This window comes from Paramormyrops kingsleyae, chromosome 15 (genome assembly GCF_048594095.1).
Source record: "Paramormyrops kingsleyae isolate MSU_618 chromosome 15, PKINGS_0.4, whole genome shotgun sequence".
In the NCBI taxonomy this organism is placed as follows: domain Eukaryota; kingdom Metazoa; phylum Chordata; class Actinopteri; order Osteoglossiformes; family Mormyridae; genus Paramormyrops; species Paramormyrops kingsleyae.
Window position 1 is genome coordinate 23,832,636 of NC_132811.1, and position 23,135 is coordinate 23,855,770.

Here is a 23,135-nt window from a genome sequence, read left to right on the forward strand (position 1 = left end):
AATGGAAGTTACTACATTCACAGTAGGATTAGCAATCATAATATTGAACATAATTATTATTTCTTATATTTCCATCCATTCTGGCAAGGGTGACAGCTGGAGCCCAACCTAGGCACTGCAGGGTCACTTATAGATGCCGTTTAGCTGAAGACCTAGGACTTCATCTTAGGACTGTGGAAGGATGCTGGACTAGCTGTAGGAAACGTGGAAGGGGACATGCAAACTCCATGCACAAAGAGGACAGAGTGGGCATTCAAACTCTGCAGTGTGAGGCTTACAGTACAGTGCCCTCCAGTGAGCCAGTGTGCTAGCCCATTCCCACCCCATTAGCTATTATACTGATATGCTCTGAAATGGACTGGCTCCCCCACCTAGGGTACCCCACGCCTTGCGCTTCCCTGGCCAGGCTACCCGCTCCCCGTGACCCTGGATAAGCCATTGAAAGATCGTTGAAAGATGATAATTTTGTTTTATGCCTTACTGTCACCTGCCACATATGTAACTAAACCATCGTTACCATCACACCGCAACCCTAGACAAGATTTTTATTAGGTACTGATGTTTAGGATCTGGTATAATAGCTTGCCGATTTCGGAATACTTTAATGGTTAATTCCTCGGGCTATTGGGCGGTTCAGCCAATGTGCCGCATCATGCTTTTTAATTTCACTGCTAACAGGTTCCCACCATATGTTTGTGTTATATTGTATCTGGGCCCTTTGTGCCTTTTTATCGTATCGGGGAAGGCAGTGAATTTCTTCCATTTTTTATGTTCATTGCCTTGCTGTCACAGCCCTGAGGATCAACAGGAAAAAACAAATCTCTGGGTCTTGGAGTAAGTTATGTCCACTCAAGTGTTTATTTTATATTGCAGTGCTTGGGTGGAGAAAATCTTCTGCCAGAATAATAGAAAGCAAATCCCAGAATGTTTGATATATTTGTTTTCTTCTTTAAAACAAATGTATTAAATACTAAACCTATGTTTCAAAACAATTTTAAAATGTTTTAAAAACTGCCAAGAGTACAAATATTCATATTTGTATAATAGTTATTTTAAAAATAGTGCTAAAAAATATTCTGGATAACCATATGCGAACTATTAAGCTACTACTTTATTTTAAAATTGAGAAGAGGTTCCTGAAATGGTGGGAGTTTATTATAGAAAAAACAAATTCATATACTGCTGGATTAAAGCATTCCTAGAACTGAGAATACGATATTCCCCTGCAGCTGCAATAGTATAACGATTCTCACCTTCAGATGGTGCTCAGAGTGACGGTAATAAAGTCATCTCAACAGGCGTATAGCTCTCCACAAAGACGACTTCTCTGCTGCATAAAATCCAATAACTATGCTCTTCTTCACATCCATCAGATGTGGGCTTACAGTTGACGTAATGAACATTATAGCATTATAGTCCTTTCTAACTGTAAAGCCATTACTGTAAAAGAAAATCCAAATTTGTAGATTTTAGTAACAACATGAATACAGAGAATGATTATACAGTAAGATAATTACAAGTTGAATGCTAAAATACAAGATCGCTACACTTACTATAACTGGGAGTGGTATGCTAATATTGTGCATATGCTTTGACAGAATGGTGAATACATGCAATTTTTATAGATAAGCAGAATAAGGACGGAAAAGTGACAAAACTCCGTCAAGTCGTAGCGTCGATTTCAGGGCTCACACAAAAAGCCTTATTGCTCCCAAATCCTGCCTTTTCTTCTGCTGCCTTATCCTCTCAGGCACACTGACACTATCAGTGTCTGACACCATCGCATAAATAGCACATCCCTGCCAGTGACACATGTACTTTACCTTGATATGAGTGCTGTCGAGCTCCCTGACTTCAGGCAGGAGCTGCTTCCTACCTTTATGTTCAAGCTCCTTGCCAGGGGTCCCAATGTCTGGCTTAGAGTAACGGCTTTTTTGGCGTCCTTCATAACCACGTTTATTCTCCCATAGCTGAGATGGTGCTTTAAGCATGGGCAATGTCTTTAGCTAATTCTGACTGCAGCGCGAGGACATAATTGGCTTTGTTACACAGCAGGGGGTAACAGTTTTAATTCTGCTACAGTGGTGGTATATGTTTAAGTCCCAGCTCTCACAGGATGGTAAGGCAACTGCGAGATGAGAGTTTCCAGATGCTAGAACGCTCCTCAACTGCCAGGAACTCCAGTATGGTGCACAGAAAACGGGCCTGGCAGAGGTCAAGCATGAATAATGAGTAAGGAAATATTAATTCCAAGGAAAAATTCATTAGATTTAAAATCCTTGAAATTTCAATTATACACTCATACTGTGACTTTTGCATAAATAACCTTATTCCATACAATTAGCTATTAGTTTATTGATAAAATTAAATATGCAACAGTACATTGGAATAATTATTGACAACATATGCTCCTCCTGTAAGAATTTTTAGGAATTGGTACAATTTGGCAAGAAATGCATTCTAGAACACTACAAAACAAACACTAATCAGCCGGCTTCAAAAACAGCTGTGGCACATCAGCACTCAATAGATAATCAGCACTTCTTAAGAAAAAGCACATCTGGGACATGGGGGAATGCATGGTGGTAAATGCTTAGGCCTGCAACACGTTTACATAATTATAACAATTTAAAAGCAAAGACAACTTAGTTTGGTTATGTTTAATATTAAAAAAAATATCAGGATGTCCTTCATAGCCCACTTATGCATCCCTTAAACCAATCAAGTTTTATTAGTTATTTGTTTCTTTATTTTTAATTACTCATAATTCATACTGTAAATCAAGTGATCATTCTAAACCAGGGGTGGCCAATCTAATTCAGAAAGGGCCGCCATGTGTGTGGGTTTTTGCTGCGACTCCCTAATTAGATTACTAATTAGAGGATTGATTGGCTGTAGAGTCCTCACACCTGGCTTTGAACAGCTGACCTAAAGGTTGTCCCAAAAACCTGCATACACCCTGTATGGATAAGACTGGTTACCCCTGTTCTAAACCAGCAAAAACTAATATGTGCAAATTAAGTTAAATATAATAGTGCAAGTGAAGCATTGTGTAGCATATAGAAATAAAAGATGAAAATGTGCTTTATATACTTTTCAAAAAAAGGGATAGTTGAAGAAGACAAAAGCATACAACAAAAATCATAAAACGGGCCTAGCTGAAAGTAACATTTTCCATTTTCTTTCAAATCATCTAGTTGTGCTATGATTAGGTACGTACATCTGTGAAAGATGTCAAGATCTTTCAGTAGCCATCAAAGTCCATGAAAAGCTTCCTCTACTTCAGTGTTGTTGCCAGTAGCTGCTCTGTCTCAAGAGTGTTTTCAGAACTTCAGGCTTTATTGACTATTCATGATTTGGAGAGAGTTCAAAAAAATTTCCAGATGAAAATTGCTTCCACCTTTCAATTTGATTGAAATCTCTCTCACATACAGGCCCGCGCTTCTCTTCTTTTGCTTAGACGTAAAAGGACTTGACACTGCAGAAGACACATGACTGAAGTGGGGAATAAGGCGGAGCAGCTACAGTAAGGCGACGCTGTCGCTTTGTGTGGGGGCCGACGCGCCTTCTTCAAAACTGATCCACAATAAGTGCAGCTATTTCAGGTCGGGCAGTGTTTAGGCACTTGTAAATTTTAATTGAATGATTTGTCACTCTGAAAACCGAATTAATCATTTGGAAGTTAGGCGTCACGTCTTTATCAGAAGACAACTTCAGGTTGAGGAATTTATCTCCTTTTTCATTTCAGATCCCACTAACAAAAAACAAAAATATTTGTTTTTTTAAGTTAGCTTTGGTACTTGATATCAGTTCCTCCTTCTTCGGAAATCCCTCTGCTATAAGCCGGACTGAAAAGAATATGCTCTCGATTTAAAATTTACTTGCTGGTTTTTGCTATACTTCTTCCTATATGACAGGTCCATTCAGAGCAGATTTTCTTTCACTGGAGCAAACACGCCTTTATTTGTAGCAAGAGATAATTATGTGATTTAGCTGCCAACGTGCTCAGTGAAACGTCGAAGCGTCTTCGCTAAGTAGAGGCTTTTCTTGTCAGCTCTCTGCAACCTGTGGGCTCAGACAAAACACCATTGTGTTCTAAACTCCATGAATGCTGCGCAATGTTTTGTAAAAGTGGCAAATAATTGCTTCCTTTGCTAAGATGCATTGTTGTCGTACAATAGACTCTGCCTCTGAGATACCCTAACCAACCACATGTCTTAAACAAGGACAGCCTTGTGTTTAATTTAATTGATATAATAAACACTTCTTTAATAAAATTAAATAAATGAGAGCTAAATTTACAACTGCCATAACCTTACATGAATTACATTTTTTCTACCCTATAATATAACCACCACAATTATAAATGAACAGTATCCTATAAATCAGTTTCTGGGTTTTTTTTTAAGTAATAAATGCAAAGTAAGAGAATCCAACTTAATAACTGATTTCCTTTATTTTCCCATATAGTTTGAATGACAGTTTCATTTCAGCCCTAAAAAAAGCTCTGCTATTCATCTCCAACCACACATCAATCACTAAAATGTCAACATACAAAGAAAAGGACAGACTATGAAAATCTAATCTCACAGTAGGCATGTACAAACCAAGAAATAAACAACTCAAAGAGTAAATATCTTACAGAATTCCCTGTACTCTGCCTCCAGCACCACATAAGCCGCTTTCACAGCTGCACTAGCCAAGTCTGAGGCGAATGGACCGGAGGCGGCACTAAGGTGACTCACACATGTGTTGAACCCTGCATGTGGCAATTGGAGTGTTAGTAATGAAATTGTTATTTACACGTCTGGACAAGATTCCCGCTGCACGTACTCCACCAAGGTCAGAAATTAGTACTGTAACTAAGTTTTTCCATCATTAGATATTATCAGCCTGGATCTCAGTTTGCTGCTTGGCAATAAAAAAACTGAAAAAGAAACTGAGAATGCATAATCATTTCTCCAACGTATCAAGTAGAATTCCCTTATTTGTTGTGATTTTAGGCGTTTAATCCATTTTGTAAAGAATACTTGAGACCAGAATCTGGTTCCAAGCACTGCCACATGTAGATTTTGATATGCTTATATTTTTGTGTGATCTTATTTCCGATGTTTCAGATTGAACTTTTGTCCCAAGGGTCAAGATTTCAGCTCAATGTCTAAATAATCAGCACAGTTCTCGGCAGGACCTAGTTTCCAGCTTTTCCATTGCTTGAAACTGACGTACAAACACAGCTGCGTTCTTGCCTCAGGTTGAAAGTGCCTGCATGAAAACAGAATCGACAGTCCAATTTTGATGTAGATTTTCTTAATTTAGCTCAGGATGCAAGACAGTTTTAGCACGGAACATAAACATTTTAGGATTTTAACACTATACCAATACAAAAAGTGGGTGTTAAGATTATTAAGCTTAAATTTCAACCCAGCTCCCATAATGTGTCTTCGATGTTTTTCACCTAACTGGACACTTCACTGTTGACCAAGAATTTTAATTAAATGAATATTTAATGACACTCACTCATATCAGAAACATAAATTGTGTACTAATAACTTGCACATGGCTTTGTGGTACATTCTTGTGGAACTCTTGCTCTTGATTTGGTAGTCGACTCCAGTAATCATTCCAAACAGCCACGAAATTTAGGAAGTTGCATTACACTCTATAGTGATGACACTTTACACAAAGACACATAAGACACATAAACAAGTGTCGGAGTTAGCGCAATGAGCCCAGTGTTTGCATTTGTACATGTATTTCTTGAGGCAGCAAGATTATTTGTATTTCTATTCGAATAAAAGTGGAATTAGGAGTAACCGTCCAGTTTTTGTTTTTATGCAGTAGTTTTCTACTTTTGGGATATTAAAGTGGTAATATAAGTGTTCTTCAATAAACTATTGCTGAGGTTATGAAAACCATAAACCAATATTACATTTAAGTGTTCATAATTATTATAATAAACATGTATAACTGTAAACATCATTGTAAAGAAAATCATTATAACACTCTGATCCTAAATCACACTCAAATGAATAAACAAAACTCTAAACTAAGAAACGCCTAAGTGAACACTGGGAAGAATGCCACTAGCTGGCCAGGGTAGAGGACGCTGAACAGACTGAATAAAGATAAAAACATTACAAATAAATACCTTTCTCTCTCAAGTATCATTTGAAAGAACTAAACCTTAATTAACCCTTGACTGAGAGATCTGGGGGAACCTAAATTTTATTCAACATATGTCCAGGTTACACTTTGTCCAACAGGACATTAGGTGACTTGGACACTATGCAAATATCATACACATCATATACAGCCGTGGCCAAAAGTTTTGAGAATGACACCAGTATTGGATTTCACAAAGCTTGCTGCTTCACTGTCTGTAGATCTTTTTTTCATATGTTTCTGTGGTATAATGAAGTATTATTGCCAGCATTTCACAAGTGTCAAAAGCTTTTATTGACAATTACATTAAGTTTATACAAAGAGTCAATATTTGCAGTGTTGGCCCTTCTTTTTCAAGACCTCTTCAATTCGCCCTGGCATGCTGTCAATCAACTTCTGGGCCAAATCCTGACTGATGGCAGCCCATTCTTGCATAATCAATGCTTGGAGTTTGTCAGAATTTGTGGGGGGGTTTTTTTGCCCACCTTGAGGACTGACCACAAGTTCTCAATGGGATTAAGATCTGAGGAGTTTCCTGGCCATAGACCCAAAATGTTGATGTTTTGTTCCCCGAGCCGCTTAGTTATCACTTTTGCCTTATGGCACGCTGGATCATCATGCTGGAAGAGGCATTGTTCATCACCAAACTGTTCTTGGATGGTTGGGAGAAGTTGCTCTCGGGGGATGTTTTGGTAGCATTCTTTATTCATGCCTGTGTTCTTAAGCAAAATTGTGAGTGAGCCCACTGCCTTGGCTGAGAAACAACCTCACACATGAATGGTCTCAGGATGCTTTACTGTTGGCATGACACAGGACTGATGGTAGCGCTCACCTTTTCTTCTTCGGACAATTTTTTCTTCAGATTGCCCAAACAATCAGAAAGAGGATTCATCAGAGAAAATGACTTTACCCCAGTCCTCAGCAGTCCAATCCCTGTACCTTTTGCGGAATATCAGTCTGTCCCTGATGTTGTTCTTGGAAAGAAGTGGCTTCTCTGCTGGCCTTCTTTGCTTGCTGGACTTTCTTGGGCACCCTGAAGCCTTCTTCACAACAACTGAACCCCTCTCCTTGAAGGTCTTGCTGATCCAATAAATGGTTTGTTTAGGTGCAATCTTACTGGCAGCAATATCCTTGCCTGTGAAGCCATTTTTGTGCAAAGCAATGATGACTGCATGTCTGATATTATAACTAAATCAGCATGACAGAGTGATCTCCAGGTTTGTCCTCATCAACACTGTCACCTTGTTAACAAGAGAATTGCAATTAATTGCAATTCTTCTGATCATAACATTCTGGAGTATATGCAAATTGGCGTCATAAAAACTGAGGCAGCAGACTTTGTGAAAATTAATATTTGTGTTATTCTCAAAACTTTTGGCTATGGCTGTACATAGTTCTAAAACGACGCTTCATGAACCATTTGCTGTATTTTCTGACACCACTAAATGCATGCCCAAAGTAATCCAAGATCACCATCTAGTGGTGTTAGAAAAAACAGCAAATGGTTCATGAAGGTCGCTTTGGCCATCACTACTGTACTCCCTAAAAAGTAGTCATGGCCAAAACAACACTTCATAAACCATTTGATGGTTGTGGTAGGATATTAAGCAATGCATAAATGTTTCTAGTTATCAATACTATTATAAACTGAAATATACAACCTTGTTATTAGAAACTTATGTAATTTCTAAACCGTCTGCCCAAATATAACCTGAACAAAACTATTAAGGTAAAATTAAGTTTTTTTTCCATTTTGCGTAGCAATGTACTAAGTTTTGCCTATATAATGATTAGATTAGTTTGCGCTCCAATACTGTTCGATTTCCTTCCTGTCACGTCAGCTCTCTCTCTGTTTAGCTAAACTATACACAGTGCTCTCATAGCACAATGGGATCACACCAGATATGTCATACCACGAACTTCGAGGCACAGGCCGGGACCGTACTGCACATTTGTGCCAAAACATCCAGCTTGTCTCACCATATGATTATTTAAAGATCTGCTGTGAATGGCAGACCAGACCATCAGGAAATCTCCCAGTACTCCCAATGGCCAAGCCAGGCCTGAGAGTAAACATCATTGATCGGAGCAGGGATATATAATTACGGTAGGGCTGAGACATTCCTCTTTAATGAAGATTACTAATGCTTATTGTGATGCATATTAAAATGGTGTAAAAGAAAAATGTAGGTGATCTAGCTGTGGTGAGCAGCCTTCCGCAGCACATTAGGATCATAGCTAACATGCTTTTAATTTCCACTCAGAACTTTGTGATCCATGACATTTTGTAGAATAGTGTCTGACAAGTATGAAATGGGGGAAAAGGATGTTACAGGTAAAAAGAAACATTTCTTAATATTAATTTAAGAAATATTCTGGCAGTATTGTAGTGGTAGTTTCACGGTGCTGTCTCTTCAGCTGCCCAGCTGTAGACAAAGTTTTTAACATTATAAAGAAGCAGAGATAAGCAGACATCACTCAGACCCTCAGAAACGTGAAGTGAAGAAGCAGGAAAGGGTTAATGAGGTTAAAGATTCTGAAAGAGAAAGGAATAAACCCATTGTTGTCAGTAACCAAGACAGAACATGTAAAACGCTACATCTCTAACAGACTGACAGGACCTTTTTCATTTTAAGGTTTAAAATATGCAAGAAAAAGGTTAAAGGATGCAATGTTTGATACGGTCCATGGGTAGCAGAGTCCCGATAAAATCCATAGCAAGGCAAAATGAGAAATGAAAGGGAAGCATGAGAGGGAGGGGGAGCATGCTAACATAAATTAGCCACAGTCTCACTGTTTTGAAAATCATCTGAAGGGCACCAGACGGCAGCCTAGACCCGTATAGTGTCCTTATACTGTACCAATATCTGTTGTTGCAAAATGTTAAAACTGCAGATTAGCATTAAATAGCAAAGCTATAAGTGTCTAGGTTACTACGCACGGTACTTTGTTTGTAATCGGCATTCTGAAAGAAGGCTGGAATATTGTGGGTATGTCTAGATAATGTGGAGTAGGAGATAAATGAAATAGCTGTGGTCAAAGTGACAGTCCCGAGATCTGGCCATTTGTAGTGGGATGGGATGCTGCAGTGAATGCAGAGGCCGTTGTGGTGCGGAGAGGCACTGGAGGAGGTGTGATTCTGCAGTGGGAGGGATGACAGTGTGGGCTTTGAATGTCCCCTCCTGCTTATAGACTGCACAGTCAACGGGACCCAGCTGTTTCTCAGAAAACGAGCCACCTTTCTGGGGTTTAAATAGGGTCGGCAGGTGGATTTGGGGCACTGGTACAGAAAGTCTGCGGCACTACTTCCACGCCTTGGCTGGTGTCCTGCTTTCAGTTATTCGCACCGCAATGATTTTTCAGGTGCCCTTCAGTTCATCCCGAAGTAGCTTTGAGGTCACAGTTTAAAGCAGCCGTGACCCGGTGCTGTTTCGGTTTTGTCAGCTGAGTGAGTCGGAGCCCTGCTGTGGCAGACAAGCACCCGGCAACCTGCCCTAAAATGCAAAAAGGCGCCCGGCTTATGTAATGAACAAAAGGAGGTCAGCTGTGTTACACTCCTCCCCAAATCCGCAAGTCATCTAATATTTATGCCGTGTAATTAGCAGAATATCTGCTTTTCATTAAAAATTAAGAAGAAAAAACATCCAAAGCTGCAAAGTAATGCACTATATCAGCAAGCACACATCATAAACAAATGAGAAACACCATTTCCGCTAAACAATTCCTGAACAGGCAATTTTTTCTCAATTTCCTTTGATCGCTCAAAACAGCCCTTAATGATTCCATAGGGAAGTACTCATTCATTTACCACAGCAAGCAAATTCATTCTTTATGTTCAGCTCATTTTTGGCATGTCAATAATAAGTACAATATCAGTACAAGTAAAAGTACTGTACAGTCATTATCTTTTATTACGAGAGGTACACAGCAGAAAACATGAACTGTTTCTTTTATACCTTCCACAAGGCTCTGAGCTGTGGCATTATGTTGTCATTATTCTGTATCGGTCAGCATAGTGATACAGACATTGTAGTCTTTCAGCTCAGCTGTGATTGGTTGCAAACTTATTAGAATTAACCAATAAGACAACACTGCAATTTTATTTTTATAGTTAATGAAATATTAAAATCACACAATCATAGAATACCTGGTTATTTGCCTTCTGTTCTGTTTTTTCTTGTTTTTTTTTTTCCCCTGATAATACTATCGCAATATCAGAGACTACAATCGCATGATTTTACACAGCTGCATGATTAGTTGGTGCCTCTGTGAGCCTGCCTGTTTCACTGTGTTCTCCTTTTGTAGGCCTGGGCTCTCAGCTGTAGGTTCACAGCTAGTGGAAATAGAGGTTGCACTCCTGAGGAAGTGATTTAGTAAACTTCAACTGTATGTATGACATGCAAAATTATTTTAAAAACATATTCTTAATATGGATTTTATTTAATCTTACCGCATTATGTTTTTTGAGGAATGGCAATAGGTTTTTCTTTTCTTCAGGAAACTCCTGGCAGTTTGTTTGCATAATATTTCCAAAGAGGAATGGCCCATTTTCAGATTCCTCTGTAATCGGGCTATGTCGTATAAAAGCAAGCAGACAGGGAGGAGAGTGCCTCTGTGGGTTGTCACCATGGAAGCCTGCTGTTTAGACCTGTTTCATTAATAATTTTTAAATTTTTTTGCTTGATAATTAACCAGCTGCTGGCAGTTTACGGCCCAGCTGCCATCGACTATATCAAAGTCATTAAATCAACAGAAAAACTGCATCATTGCCCCGAGTACCTGAGTGCTATCATAACTAAACCATTCTGTTTGTCCTCGGTATTGTGGAAGCAACACATCCATATTGTCATATGTAGAATGGAAACTGTTTAAGCCACAGTAGTAAATGCATTGTCCCCACTTAGACTTCACATTGCTCTCAATTTTGAATGTGTCTGTCACAGTCCTCCATGTGGCCTCCGTATACTTAGCAGCAATAAGCTGGCTCTGTACCAGAAACAAGCGTTTCTAATTCAGAGAAAATCCGTGTTTTATATGGAGAAGAAAAATATCTTTGTGTTTACTATGCAGAACACAAACGCACTAATCTTTTTAACCTTGCTCAGTCTCAGAAAAACACGCTGGTGTTCACAACAGAACTTTATCATAAATTAGTTCTTCAAAGCAGCAGAGATTATAGTGGTTCACTGGGGTAAATGTAAGACAGTGGCCTACTTCTGCCTGCAGCGGATCTGGAGGTCAGGTATGATGCACGACATGCCATCTGTTCAGACACTGTGCCAGACACTTTTTTGTTTTGTAAGTGAGTTCAGGTACCAACGTGCACCTATTGGAAGAAAGGCAACCTTACTTTCTATTTCATATCTCTGATTTGCACCTTTTTCAGGATCATTGGCGAAAATCCTTAAATCATTTACTGAATGCTGACCAAAATATAAGAATATGTAAAACCAGAAAGGGTTTAATGTACATTAACTGGATCTGATTTTGCCATCATAAGTATTGTTTTTTGCATGTTCATTATGTGGCACCTTTCCAATCGGTATACAATAAGCTGGTACCTAGCATTATTCTCATACATTGGTTGATTAATTTGTGCATTTATTATGATTAAAAAATTCATGTAAAAATATATAATTTTGAAATATAAATATGAATAGATTCTTGTAAAAATGTTTTTTCTCCTTAGCATGCATTACTTACATTGTATAATTTATACATTTAGACAGCATACTAGGTCAGTAAGGCAATTTACCACAGATTTCTGACACAGGAAATGAGGTGACCTAAATGTTCTATTTTGTAACACATATCACCATTGGTGCTTTTTAAATGCTTGCCTTAAATAGAACTGGCTATTTTGGAGCATGGAAAATCCAAGAATACGTGCTTATTCTATTTCATATTGTATGTACACAAGAGCATATTGAACATAAAACAATCTTTGTTCCATATTTATGGGTAAAAGATCGAATGCAACCAGTGGTAAACTCCCAGAACTAATGAACAAATGTTTCAAAAAAGTGCAAAAAGGCACTTGGAGGTCAGTAAAATCAGTGGGTGCAGCATCAGTTTAGATTAAGCCGTGAAATCTGGAGCACAAACATGGGCTTTTCCATTACAGCCTCAGAATTAAAGTGATGTAAATGCTGCATACGGTTATGTAGGACTAACCTTTTCACGGGCTGCCTGTGTCCATAAAATATCCATAAATGTGCTCACAGTCTGAGCCATGTCCCTTGCATTGGCTCTAATTTTCTAACATCATATTTGACAATTGAAGAGACCCGATGGCTTCTGACGGCAAAACCTGCCTCTGGATGCTTGCCGTGCTCAACCCCAGAGAAAGGAATATAGAACAACACTGAACGACTCAATAACGCCCCAAGCTTTGCGATACTTTCAAACATTCTTCTGCAGCAAATGTATATCTCAGGTCAAATACAGTTTGAATAATTACAGTGGCTTGTGATCAGTTAATGAAGAGAACTATGGATGAGGTGCTTGATATTTATTATCAAATATAATATCGGCTATTTTCTTACTCTGTGCTGAAACACCCACCTGTACATTCATTCGCCATCCATCACATATTCATATTTAGGTCATCACATATTGCAACATGCAATATGCAGTATGTTGATCAACTATACGATAAACTTTGCGCAGTGCACAGAAGGAAATACTGTGGCGATACTTTCTATGAATGCTATGTCTATAATATTCTATGAATGCACATGGCTATAAATACTGTGAATGCTTCATGATGCTCTCATCTACGATGTACTATAAATACCTTCAGAATGCATTATAATGGTCTGTATAAGAATTAAGAATGCTTTGTACTCTTTAACTGACAGATAATCTGTTTTATGAAAGCAGTATATTACACTAAGTTTTTTTTTTAAGTACTGGAATCAGGAGAGCATAGCAATGACAGTATAATGTGTGCTTGTCATCCTGCAAGATAAAATTCACTTTCAGCAGATAAAAATGATGCCTGTTATCACTGCAGACTATGCACAATGGAGCTGTAGTCTAATAACCTCTTATGGAGAAACAAAATGGCCAACTGCTCTAAACTGTCATATTCCACAGCCAGGCTGCAGACAAAGGAGACACCTTCTGTGGCCATTGTAAAAGCTCTTTTCTCCCCCCGATTGTCTCTTGCACGAAAGCGGGAGATGAGGAGTAGGCGAAAGGCACTGTGAGTAATGAAGTGCTGATATTCAGCTCAAACTCAATCTCTACTCTTCCTGCACTGTCCGCCTGTCACTGTCACCGAGTCCTGCTGGATTGCAGAAGCCAGGTGACTAGCTAACAGCCGCTGGCACTGGCCAGACATTTCAGCAAGGGCACATCCTGAAGAGGGGTGCATGAGGGAGCAGCGCATTGGCAGACAATCACGCTTGTTCACTCCAAACAGCGACACAGAGGTTCCTGTCCTCAGAACGACATTTCTCCGAACAGCTGTCTGACATACTGGTCATACGTTAATGGCGAGGCTCACGCTCTAGAAGGAGACAGAGTGAAGGACGTGCAGAGACTTGAAAAGCACATTATTATATACATGCAATGTGACAGTGGATGAAAAGGAACTGAATTTGTGGATGAAATGAGCAACCACAGGGGCAACAGCAATGCGGAGGAGCTAATTTTTGAAGCTTGAGTATGTAAAAGTCGGCAACTGTAATAATGATCAGAATGCAAGTGATGTGGACAGATGACATATGCTACACCATATGCTTCGAATGAAGTTTGAGGATTCAGTATGGGCTGCTTCATGGCCTGTGAGCAACTTCTGATGGGCGTGTGTTCGCCTGAATGCCAAGCACGCACCATTTCAGTAATAGTGCGCCTTCTGTTCTCGTTTCATTATTTGTTTTGACTCAGATATCGATAAATTGGGTTTTATCCCTATGTACTCATTAAGTCCCAGCCCAATTCTCTGTTGAGCAGGATAAAATTTTACATTAAAATTAGTTGGCAGGGAAATATATCTGAAACTATGATTCTGTAATATCTACATATATCTACTCCTGGGATAGATTTTAGGTTTACAAATGTTCTTACAGTTAATGGGTATTTTGTATTTTGTCTTTCAAGACAGTCATATAAAGTAGGGCAAAATAAACATTTCAATGCTGATGTGACCTGACTAGTCGTCTTGGCTACATTAGTTATCTCTAATTAACTGAAATTATTTATTTTACAAGTGCCGCATTATTATCAGTACAGCTAAACCAAAAAAGTATGAAATAATAAGGAGTACATTCTGCTCTGCCAAGGACCACGAGATAAAGCAGGTGATTAAAAGAATGAAAAGAGGCAAGGTAAAAGTTCTATAGTAATTCAGGGCAGACATTAACAATGTTTGATGCTACTGTGCTACTGTTATTGTGTTTGTTAAACTCGTAAAGGACATTCCAATTGTTAGAGAATCAAACTCATAGAACCATCAAGAAGATGACTAAGCAGTTAAACCCACCGTAGTACCACTTGACCTAGCTATTAAGTGATAGAAGTTAGCGTTTTCATTTGAATGACAATTTACAAACTGAACTCATTTGATGGATCCTTGTCCCTCTGTTAAATGGTTTTTCATGGGTAAAATTGGTTATTGCTATTGGTCCATTTTGACTGCCAAAGACACTATTTCTAAAGCAGACAGTCATGGGTCATGGCAGCCCTCAACGATGTCACATTATGGCTTGACTAAACGGTTCTGAGACACGAGTGAAACATCTCATTCTAAAAGGGTCCAATATCAGGCATCCTGTACTTGACAACAGATTTATTAACATGGGTCCCTGCTTATGAACAAAAGCCACAAACCTTCAGCTGTAACATAAATCATTTAGTTTTACACGAGGTGTCGTAGTCAACTAGAATCATGACAACCAATAAATGGTCCTTCACATAGCATCTTTTTTCAAAAATATTTATGGGCATGTTATATTTTTTTAGGAAAAATAATCAAAATCAGAAATAATTGTGAGGCCTACCAATATTGCTGTAGGAATAATTTTCTCCTGGGTGAGTTTATGGTAATTTTATGACAACAGGTATTGAACAAACTCACAATTTATGAGGAATGGTAGAATGAAAAGGGGAATGACGCGGCAGTTTTGAAGGAGGTGACTGAGGCCACTGGAATGCTTCTGCTGCACTGTGATCCAGTACTCTGAGTACGTCAGCGTGATTCACTGCTGGCTAAAGGTCATCACCATATGCGGTTGTAGCTCACCTTGCCGATTATGATAGGTCTCCCTAGCAGGCTAATGACGTTTGCACCCAAAGCTAGCTATCTCTAGATACATCCTTGTTTTATTTGTCCTCCCTTGCAATATAAATGATACTGCATCTGAAAAGCTTAAGAATTTATACTATACTGACAACAGCAAATCCTAGAGTACTCCCATATTTGCATACAGTAATGAAAGATTAATCAGCAACAGCATAACATTATAATACAAGGAAGAATGCCATTAAGTGGTAGTTCATGATTTGTAAGGGCGTCTTCAGACAATGATTTTAACATCATACGTATATTCATTAAGTATTAATTATCTAATGCTTTTATTATGTTATTGTTTTTTTCTGTTTTTTCCAAATTATCCATTACTGTGTTTAAGAAACACAAAGTCATTTACATGACAATACTAACAGGCCTGTTGACATGAAAGTACTGTTCCTAAAATGGAGGGTTTTTTCTGTTTATGTAAATGTAACTTTAAATATCAAAGTATGAAATATATTAAAATAATCATTTGACATTACGTTTCCTATACATCCTCTTCAAAAAATCAGTCATACTAAGAAACCATCTATTTCACAGGTTTGCCACATGTTAATAATTAACACACGCATAAACAGATACATATATGCTGTATATAAATGTAAAAATATAACCAAAAGTAACTGACTGTCAGATTACATTGAGGGTGAAGTCTGCTGGCAAGACTAATACCTTTACTTACTGAAGTAGCTTGGCAAGGACAAAATTAGCCAAAAAGACCATTTGGAAGAAAACAAAAGGAGAACAGAGGCATGTTGAGTTAGTGTATCTCAAAAATTGATACTGCAGTGTTGCGTTAAACCATGAAATTGTTATTTGTTCTGCAAGCATTAAACCAAATGAAAGCTAAGGTTTGCATACTGCCAGGGAACTGATTCTTCACTTGCAATTTCACAGAACCCAATGGATAATTATATTCATTTCAAATAAATAGGTAAGAGACACCAAAGAGGACATGCTCAAACAAAGCTGGGTACCCTTATAATAGGAAACTGCAAAAACTGGTAAATCTATGACACATCTTATAATGGTGTCTGATGCATTTCCATTCATCGTTGCTTGCTATGTTGATTTGTGCACTATGTGTATATTGAGCATTAAACAAAACAATGTAATCAGTTTAGAGGTTACGTTTTGCAAGTTATTCAAAACAAAACAAGTAAAGAGGTTGCCTGACAGAGTGATAACAGTAGCTGGATTTTTTTAAAGCAGTGTAATAGTAAACAACAACAGCAAACAAAAAAAAATGAACAAAACGATCCACCTGCAGCAAAAGCTGCATTTATATGAAAAATTGCACAAGACCAACTAAACAGAACAAACAGCAGAATTACAATAGCTTTGTATCAATATCCTGCCCTTCATGCAGATTGCATGGGGCATAAGAAAGAACGACAGAGCCAGAGGAAGCTGTCAGCCTTTACAAAGCATCGGTCTCAGAGCCACAAATGACAGTTACACTGATTACATCACATAACTCTGTGGGAGAGGGATTCGGTGGGGAAGTGTGCAATGAAACGGCTGCCCACACGGAGAGGAACTTAAAGGGGAAAAAAGAGGAAATCAATTCATAAAGGGCACACAAAGCTGTACACCAGCAGGCATCCCAGCCAATCAGGAAAGAACATTAGAATAGAGGAAAGTTTTTTTTTCCAAGTTAGAGGTCCCAAAAATACTGCTTTTTTTTTGCGTACAGCATGTTACCATATACTGACCTGGGCTTGAGACTGGACTAGCTGGGGTGGGTTCAATAATTGCTATAGGAAACAAAAGGGGGAAGAAGGAAAAAAGAGGACATTCATGTATTATTAACATAATGGAGACGCAAAAGAAAACCATGCATGCAAAGACAAGACAGGGAATGAAAACATAAAAAACACATTTGTGTCTGGAGACCTCGGTTTCCTGCCAGCGAAGGGAGAACTCTGATTGATCACCTCTTCTGTATCAGCTCTTACGGTCTGTTTAAGGCATTCACATTTTCACACTGTGCCCTATGAAACAGCCATAAACTGCAAACTCAGGTCATTCTGACACACATGTGGAGCGTTATGTGCGCTTGTGCAGTACTACCACTGCTGCTGTAGGATATATTTTCTGCCATAAAACGAAATACGTTTCAGCTGAGCATATCTCGTAACAAGTTCAACACCATCCACTGAACACTTTTTAGTTAAGTCAGAATGGCTTGTAAAAGTTCTTTAAATCCTGTTGATTTACTGAAGTACTGTGCAGACATTCTGAAGGTAATAATGCATACTGATGAATATTCATGAGTTCAGCTTCGGTTACTTTCTGATTAATATGCCTCCAGCACCCAAAGCTCCCTTTTATATTACACTGCATACAACCGAATGATCTCCTGTGACAAAATGCCTGTGCGGTGGCATGAATATTACAGATCTGCATGTGATTCTGACCCATTGGCACCCAGACGGCCCGGTCTTCACCTAACAGGCTCTATACTTTCAACAGTCCACATCTCCAGCTCATCAGGGTCATGAAACTTCAAAAGGCAAAACTCAGATATTTACTGATTTTAATGGTCTATAGCACTGTTAAGTTCACTGGGTAAGGGTAGCATTTTAATCAAAGATTTAATTACATTTTAATAATCAGCCCAATAATTACCATGCACATATTCAACCTCCTAAAGATTTTAAAGGAGACCCATTCAGCAAGGTATAAAAAACCTAAATAACCTATTTGACTTAATATTTAAAATGATAAAATATGATCATAATAATAATGATAAAAAGTCTATATACTGACTGTGTGTTACCTGCTTATTAATTCTGTAAAACTGAATGTTAATACCAGAAAAATAAGCAAGATCACAAACCCTCCATTAAATCCTTCTGTATGAAAAATAATATATTTTTCACGTAGCTATTCTTGTATACCAGATTAGTCATAAGAAATGCTCACATCCCGCAGGGCTTTCCATCACAGACTATTCAAGTGTTTGTGTGACATCGTCTATCTTTACTTGTAAGACAAATGCATTATGCAGGCAGAAATTTCATTATGTACTTTGTGAGTGGTTTCATTTTTCTTCATTGAATCACGACCACCATAAAATGAAATACTGTTACAAGAAGCATGTATGAAAGAATTTATTTTTCAGGGAAATCAAAGATGAGTGTCATTCAACAAGTACAAACACATCTATGTCTAATGAGCACCATATATATTTTTTTCTTGCTGCAAGGTTTAATGGTAGTTCAATTAGCGGAAACAAATATCATCATTTCATTCAAAGTATTGTACTGCAAGACTTGGAAGGTATTCCCATCGTACGGTATCTGTGTTGTTAAACTATGTGTTTTCTTCTCAACTGTAATAATTTAGTGTTATTTTCATCTATTTCAACTTCAATCTATTGGCGCTTTTCCACTGCCACCAAGAACTGAGCCCTACCTGACCCATACTGTAAACTGGCGCTTCTCCATTGCAAAGTATGCGAGCTGTACCTGAGCCGTTAACAAACTACTTAAGAAAGTACATTTGAACAGCTGAATGGAATGGATTATTTGTAAAGGAAATTTACACAAGCGAATTTACACTAGCATTTGATACTTACATGACATGGTGATTCTCACAAACGTGCTAGTGGAAACTAGCACAGAGTAAAAAATAAATAAATAACTGTACATAGTAAATCATGATGCAAATAAGCATCTCTTCAGTTTTACGTTGCTGTTGCTCTCCAAACCCGGCAATGCCTTTACCAAGCCCACCTTCTGCAGTGGAAAACCGACGGGAACTGCAAGCATGCTGTAACTAGCCTCTTTTCGCAGTAGGGCTCAGGTATGGGTCGGTTCCTGTATGACAGTGGAAAAGCGCCATATGCAAGTATATTGCTGCCAAATCAAGGATTTTATTTTAATGATATTCAAAAATGAGGAAAGGCTATACAGATTACTAACTTTACTAGTGCAATACTAGCTTTTATTACAAAATAAAACCTGGTTAGACTTCTGGCATCTGTATGCTTCAAAAACCATGCTATATTTCTTGGCAAACTATGCTTTTAATTGGATCCACTGGATCAGTAGATTCATTAATTTTTATTTATTTATATTATGCATGTATTGCAATCCATATAAACGGTTGTTTGGCATTATAAGAAAAACTTTTGAATTTAAAAATAGGTGTAAAAAGAACAAACTATGATATTGCATAATGTTTACTAATGCAGGAGACTGAATATTAGCCAACTAATTTGCTATTTGATCTTTTGCTTTTAATGGTGACAGAGTTACAACATCAGATGGAAAAGATGACATACACCACATGAGAGATAGTAATGATATATGCTCCTTCATGAGTGGGCACTTACACAATTCTGTCAACATATCTTTTATTATTCTAATTCCTTACAGTGCAAAGCTGTGCAAAACCAAGTGAAAAGGTAGAAATAGACTGGCGGATACTCTGGGGACCTCAGTGTGTTCAGATTTCACCCACATTGTGCAAACAGAATAGTGTCAAACCTGTAAATCTATTACAAACACCTTAATTAATAGAGAAAATCCAATAAGGCAAAATCAACCGGAATTTCTCCTGTGTATCCCATGACAACATGTCCAAGGCAACAGAAGCTGCAGTTCCAGGGAAACCAGGAAAAGAACAGAGATGTTGACTGAGACACATAGATGACTTACAGTAGATGACGATACAAAATGCTGCTGTGAGAGTAAAGCAGCACTTTACTATACACAATGCCATTTTGCTTATACTACATCATATTCATGATAGGTTTAAGAAAAACTTGCATTTAATAAATTCTATTTATTAAAAGTTTTAATACAAAAGAACAGAAAGGTTTAAATATGCTCCATAATTTTCTAATAGCGGTGCAACACAAAATGGACAAAGAACTAGTTACCTGACTTTATCGCACCAACCAAATCCATTCTTGAAAGTTCGTGCCAATTCAATAGGGTGGAAACTGTGGTTTAACCTGACACAAACTTCGAAATACAAATTGTTTATTTAATATAATGCAAATAAACCCCCCTTAACAATTCAAAGACAAACACAATATCATATGATACTTTCAGGTTTTCTTCTGTTCTGGCTTGATCAATCATCAGTTTGTTAATTTCTAAAATAATTAACTGATACTTTATACTTGACACATGAACAAATGATATTCCTGCTCTACTCAGAAACATGATATGACTCTTGTATCTTTCAGGAATTGTGTTTTGCGTCATACTACAGTTTAAAATTTCATTAATTAAGCTACATTAATGATACACATTATTGCTCCATTGGCTGAGAGCTAACACATAGACAATTTCATTATAATTTTGCTTTGAAGTCCAATTTGAATTTAGTATTAAATTGTCCATTCAAATTATTTCTGATGCACACTGATTTAGAAGTAATACAGTTCTTATTTTTAATAACTGCGGCAATTGTTATGTATAACACTGAAAAACAACAGGAAAGTATTTTAAGGCTATGCATACTGTAATATACGGAGCACTAGAATGAGATATTTGCACAGACAAGCCAGCATGTTTGAATACAAAAAGAATAGATAAACAAATAAATAAATAAATTCAAATTGGCCACAATAAAGGATGGACCTTTTAATGTTCTTTACAACAACAAAAACCGTATATAAATGAAATGGAAGAGCACTTGAAATCCTGATTCAGGCTATTATACAACTTACAATAACAACTACTGGTCCTGTATTAAGTAACGTAAAAATAAAGGTGTGATATCATGTAAGTCATCTGAAGAAATTTCTAAGGAAGATTTCAAATGAATTATTAATCTAAAAAAATGCTAATGTTACGTGTAATATATTTGTCTTTAAATCCATAAATTTTATTTTGTTTAACTTATTCATGCATTTGAATCATAATATTCATCTTCTGAAGAAGAAAATTTTTCATAGAATTTTTCAAGAAATGTTTTCATAGAATTTTTAATAGATTTTATTGTTAATTTTATTTTTGATGGCAGTACTGTATATACATTAGACACGATTTTGTCTGTGCATTTTGTCTTTCAATATTATATCTGTAAATTCATTTTCAATGTACCAGTAGTATCCATCACCTGGTACTATACTATAACTATAACTAGTTTTCCGTCCTTTTCTATCTGTGTGTGTGTGGGTGTTGATTTTGCCAAAATCTCCGCCATTTTTCATTAGAGGATGTTAGAATGGGTTTCTTTTTCATTACAGTGTGTCATAAAGTGAGAGGCGCTGAATCTCTGATGGGAAGAGGAGGTGCTTAAGAGTTCACTTCCAGAAAATTCAAGAAACTGCCTGCATAGCCTTTGAAACCATACCATTAAAAAAAATCCAATATAGTTTATTGTTGTCATAAAAAAGGAGCCCCAGAGGAAGGGGAAAATTGTAATGAGATCTCTGGTTTTTCTGTTCTGTTTCCATTAGATAGAAGCAAGATCACTGCAATACAAATACAAGGCTTACAATTTAGATTGACATTTCTCTGAATTTTCCTGTGAGACATCTCCAAAAACTGATTTGGATCTAAAAATAGGTATCCATAGGATGCTGGAGTTTAATTTTAAAAAGGCAAATTCTAGAGATGTTTCTGTTTCTTAAAAATCTACAGATTCTTTTGAGAAATGCTTCATCTCTTACCATTAACTATTTTGTAGCTCATTACTTTGATTTGTGGAACATTTAAGAACTTCTAACAAAAAGGCATGAGACAATGAACATGTATCGTGTTACCATGCAAACATCTGAAAAACATATGCAGACAAATCACCTTAAACGTTACTTTAACCAGGAATCCATTACAGATTTTTCTTTACCAAACAACAGTTTGGGTGCTCTCAAATACTAATTCTAAATCACCCATTAATAAATCTCTGCTCAATATGTACACAAGACTTACTCTGGATGCCAATTTTCACACAGAAAGGGCAGGAAAAGATAAGTTTGAGGCTTCCTAGAAGCTGTTATGAATGCTGTGGTTTGAATATAGAATAATATTATGATCTAAACATCAAAAATTTATTTCACAAATCTCCGGTTGTCAAAACAGATTTTTCCAAGTAAATACGGTACATTTATGTGTCATATACATAGTTTATGTATTCAGACCTTTGTTTCTAAGAACGCATGGCCAAATATCGCTGGCGACCCCCCGTCCAAACAATTCAGCAGGTTGTAAATGCATTCATTACTTACGAATCAGAAGCACACTGGCGTTGGCTGTTCCTAGCTTGTTGCTAGCCACGCATGTGTAGTTACCATAACGATCCTCCGTCATGTTAGTCATGGAGAGAATTGATCTGGAGCTAAGGTTCTTGATATCTATTCCTTGACCTTTGGAAAGCCTAGAACACAGTATGAAGAACATACAGGCAAGTAAACAAATGGTGCATCTTGTACAGAGGAAATGTATCAAATACATGAATAACTATATATAAACTATACCATTACACTGTCATTTTTTCCTGTGAAATATTTAGCAATCACAGATGCTGTATATACTAACTATTTAGAACCCACCACATATCACATATAACACTGTGTAAATGTATATTTTCCCCTTTATTTATCACACATGTATATATTGTTTGGCTGTTTCTAGCACATTTGCACTGTTTTGCAATGCGGATTAGATACCAAACTGCATTCACTGTCTGAGCACTTGTACTGCAATGACAA

At 37.4% G+C, this 23,135-nt stretch overlaps 1 protein-coding gene across 3 annotated transcripts in view; it reads right to left on the reverse strand.

Moving 5' to 3' along the window:
• negr1 (neuronal growth regulator 1) overlaps positions 1–23,135 on the reverse strand; it is a 169,655-nt gene that overhangs the window by 18,679 nt on the left and 127,841 nt on the right. Inside the window, exons 6-8 of one of the 3 annotated variants that reach the window (XM_023840470.2) lie at positions 22,653–22,801; positions 20,352–20,436; positions 17,176–17,217 (exon numbers count right to left, since the gene is read on the reverse strand). In XM_023840470.2, the coding sequence (XP_023696238.1) occupies positions 17,208–17,217; positions 20,352–20,436; positions 22,653–22,801 (244 nt within the window). In that variant the 3' untranslated portion in view covers positions 17,176–17,207. The remainder of the gene's footprint in view (positions 1–17,175; positions 17,218–20,351; positions 20,437–22,652; positions 22,802–23,135) is intronic. The other 2 variants (XM_023840468.2, XM_023840469.2) reach the window with 2 other exon arrangements.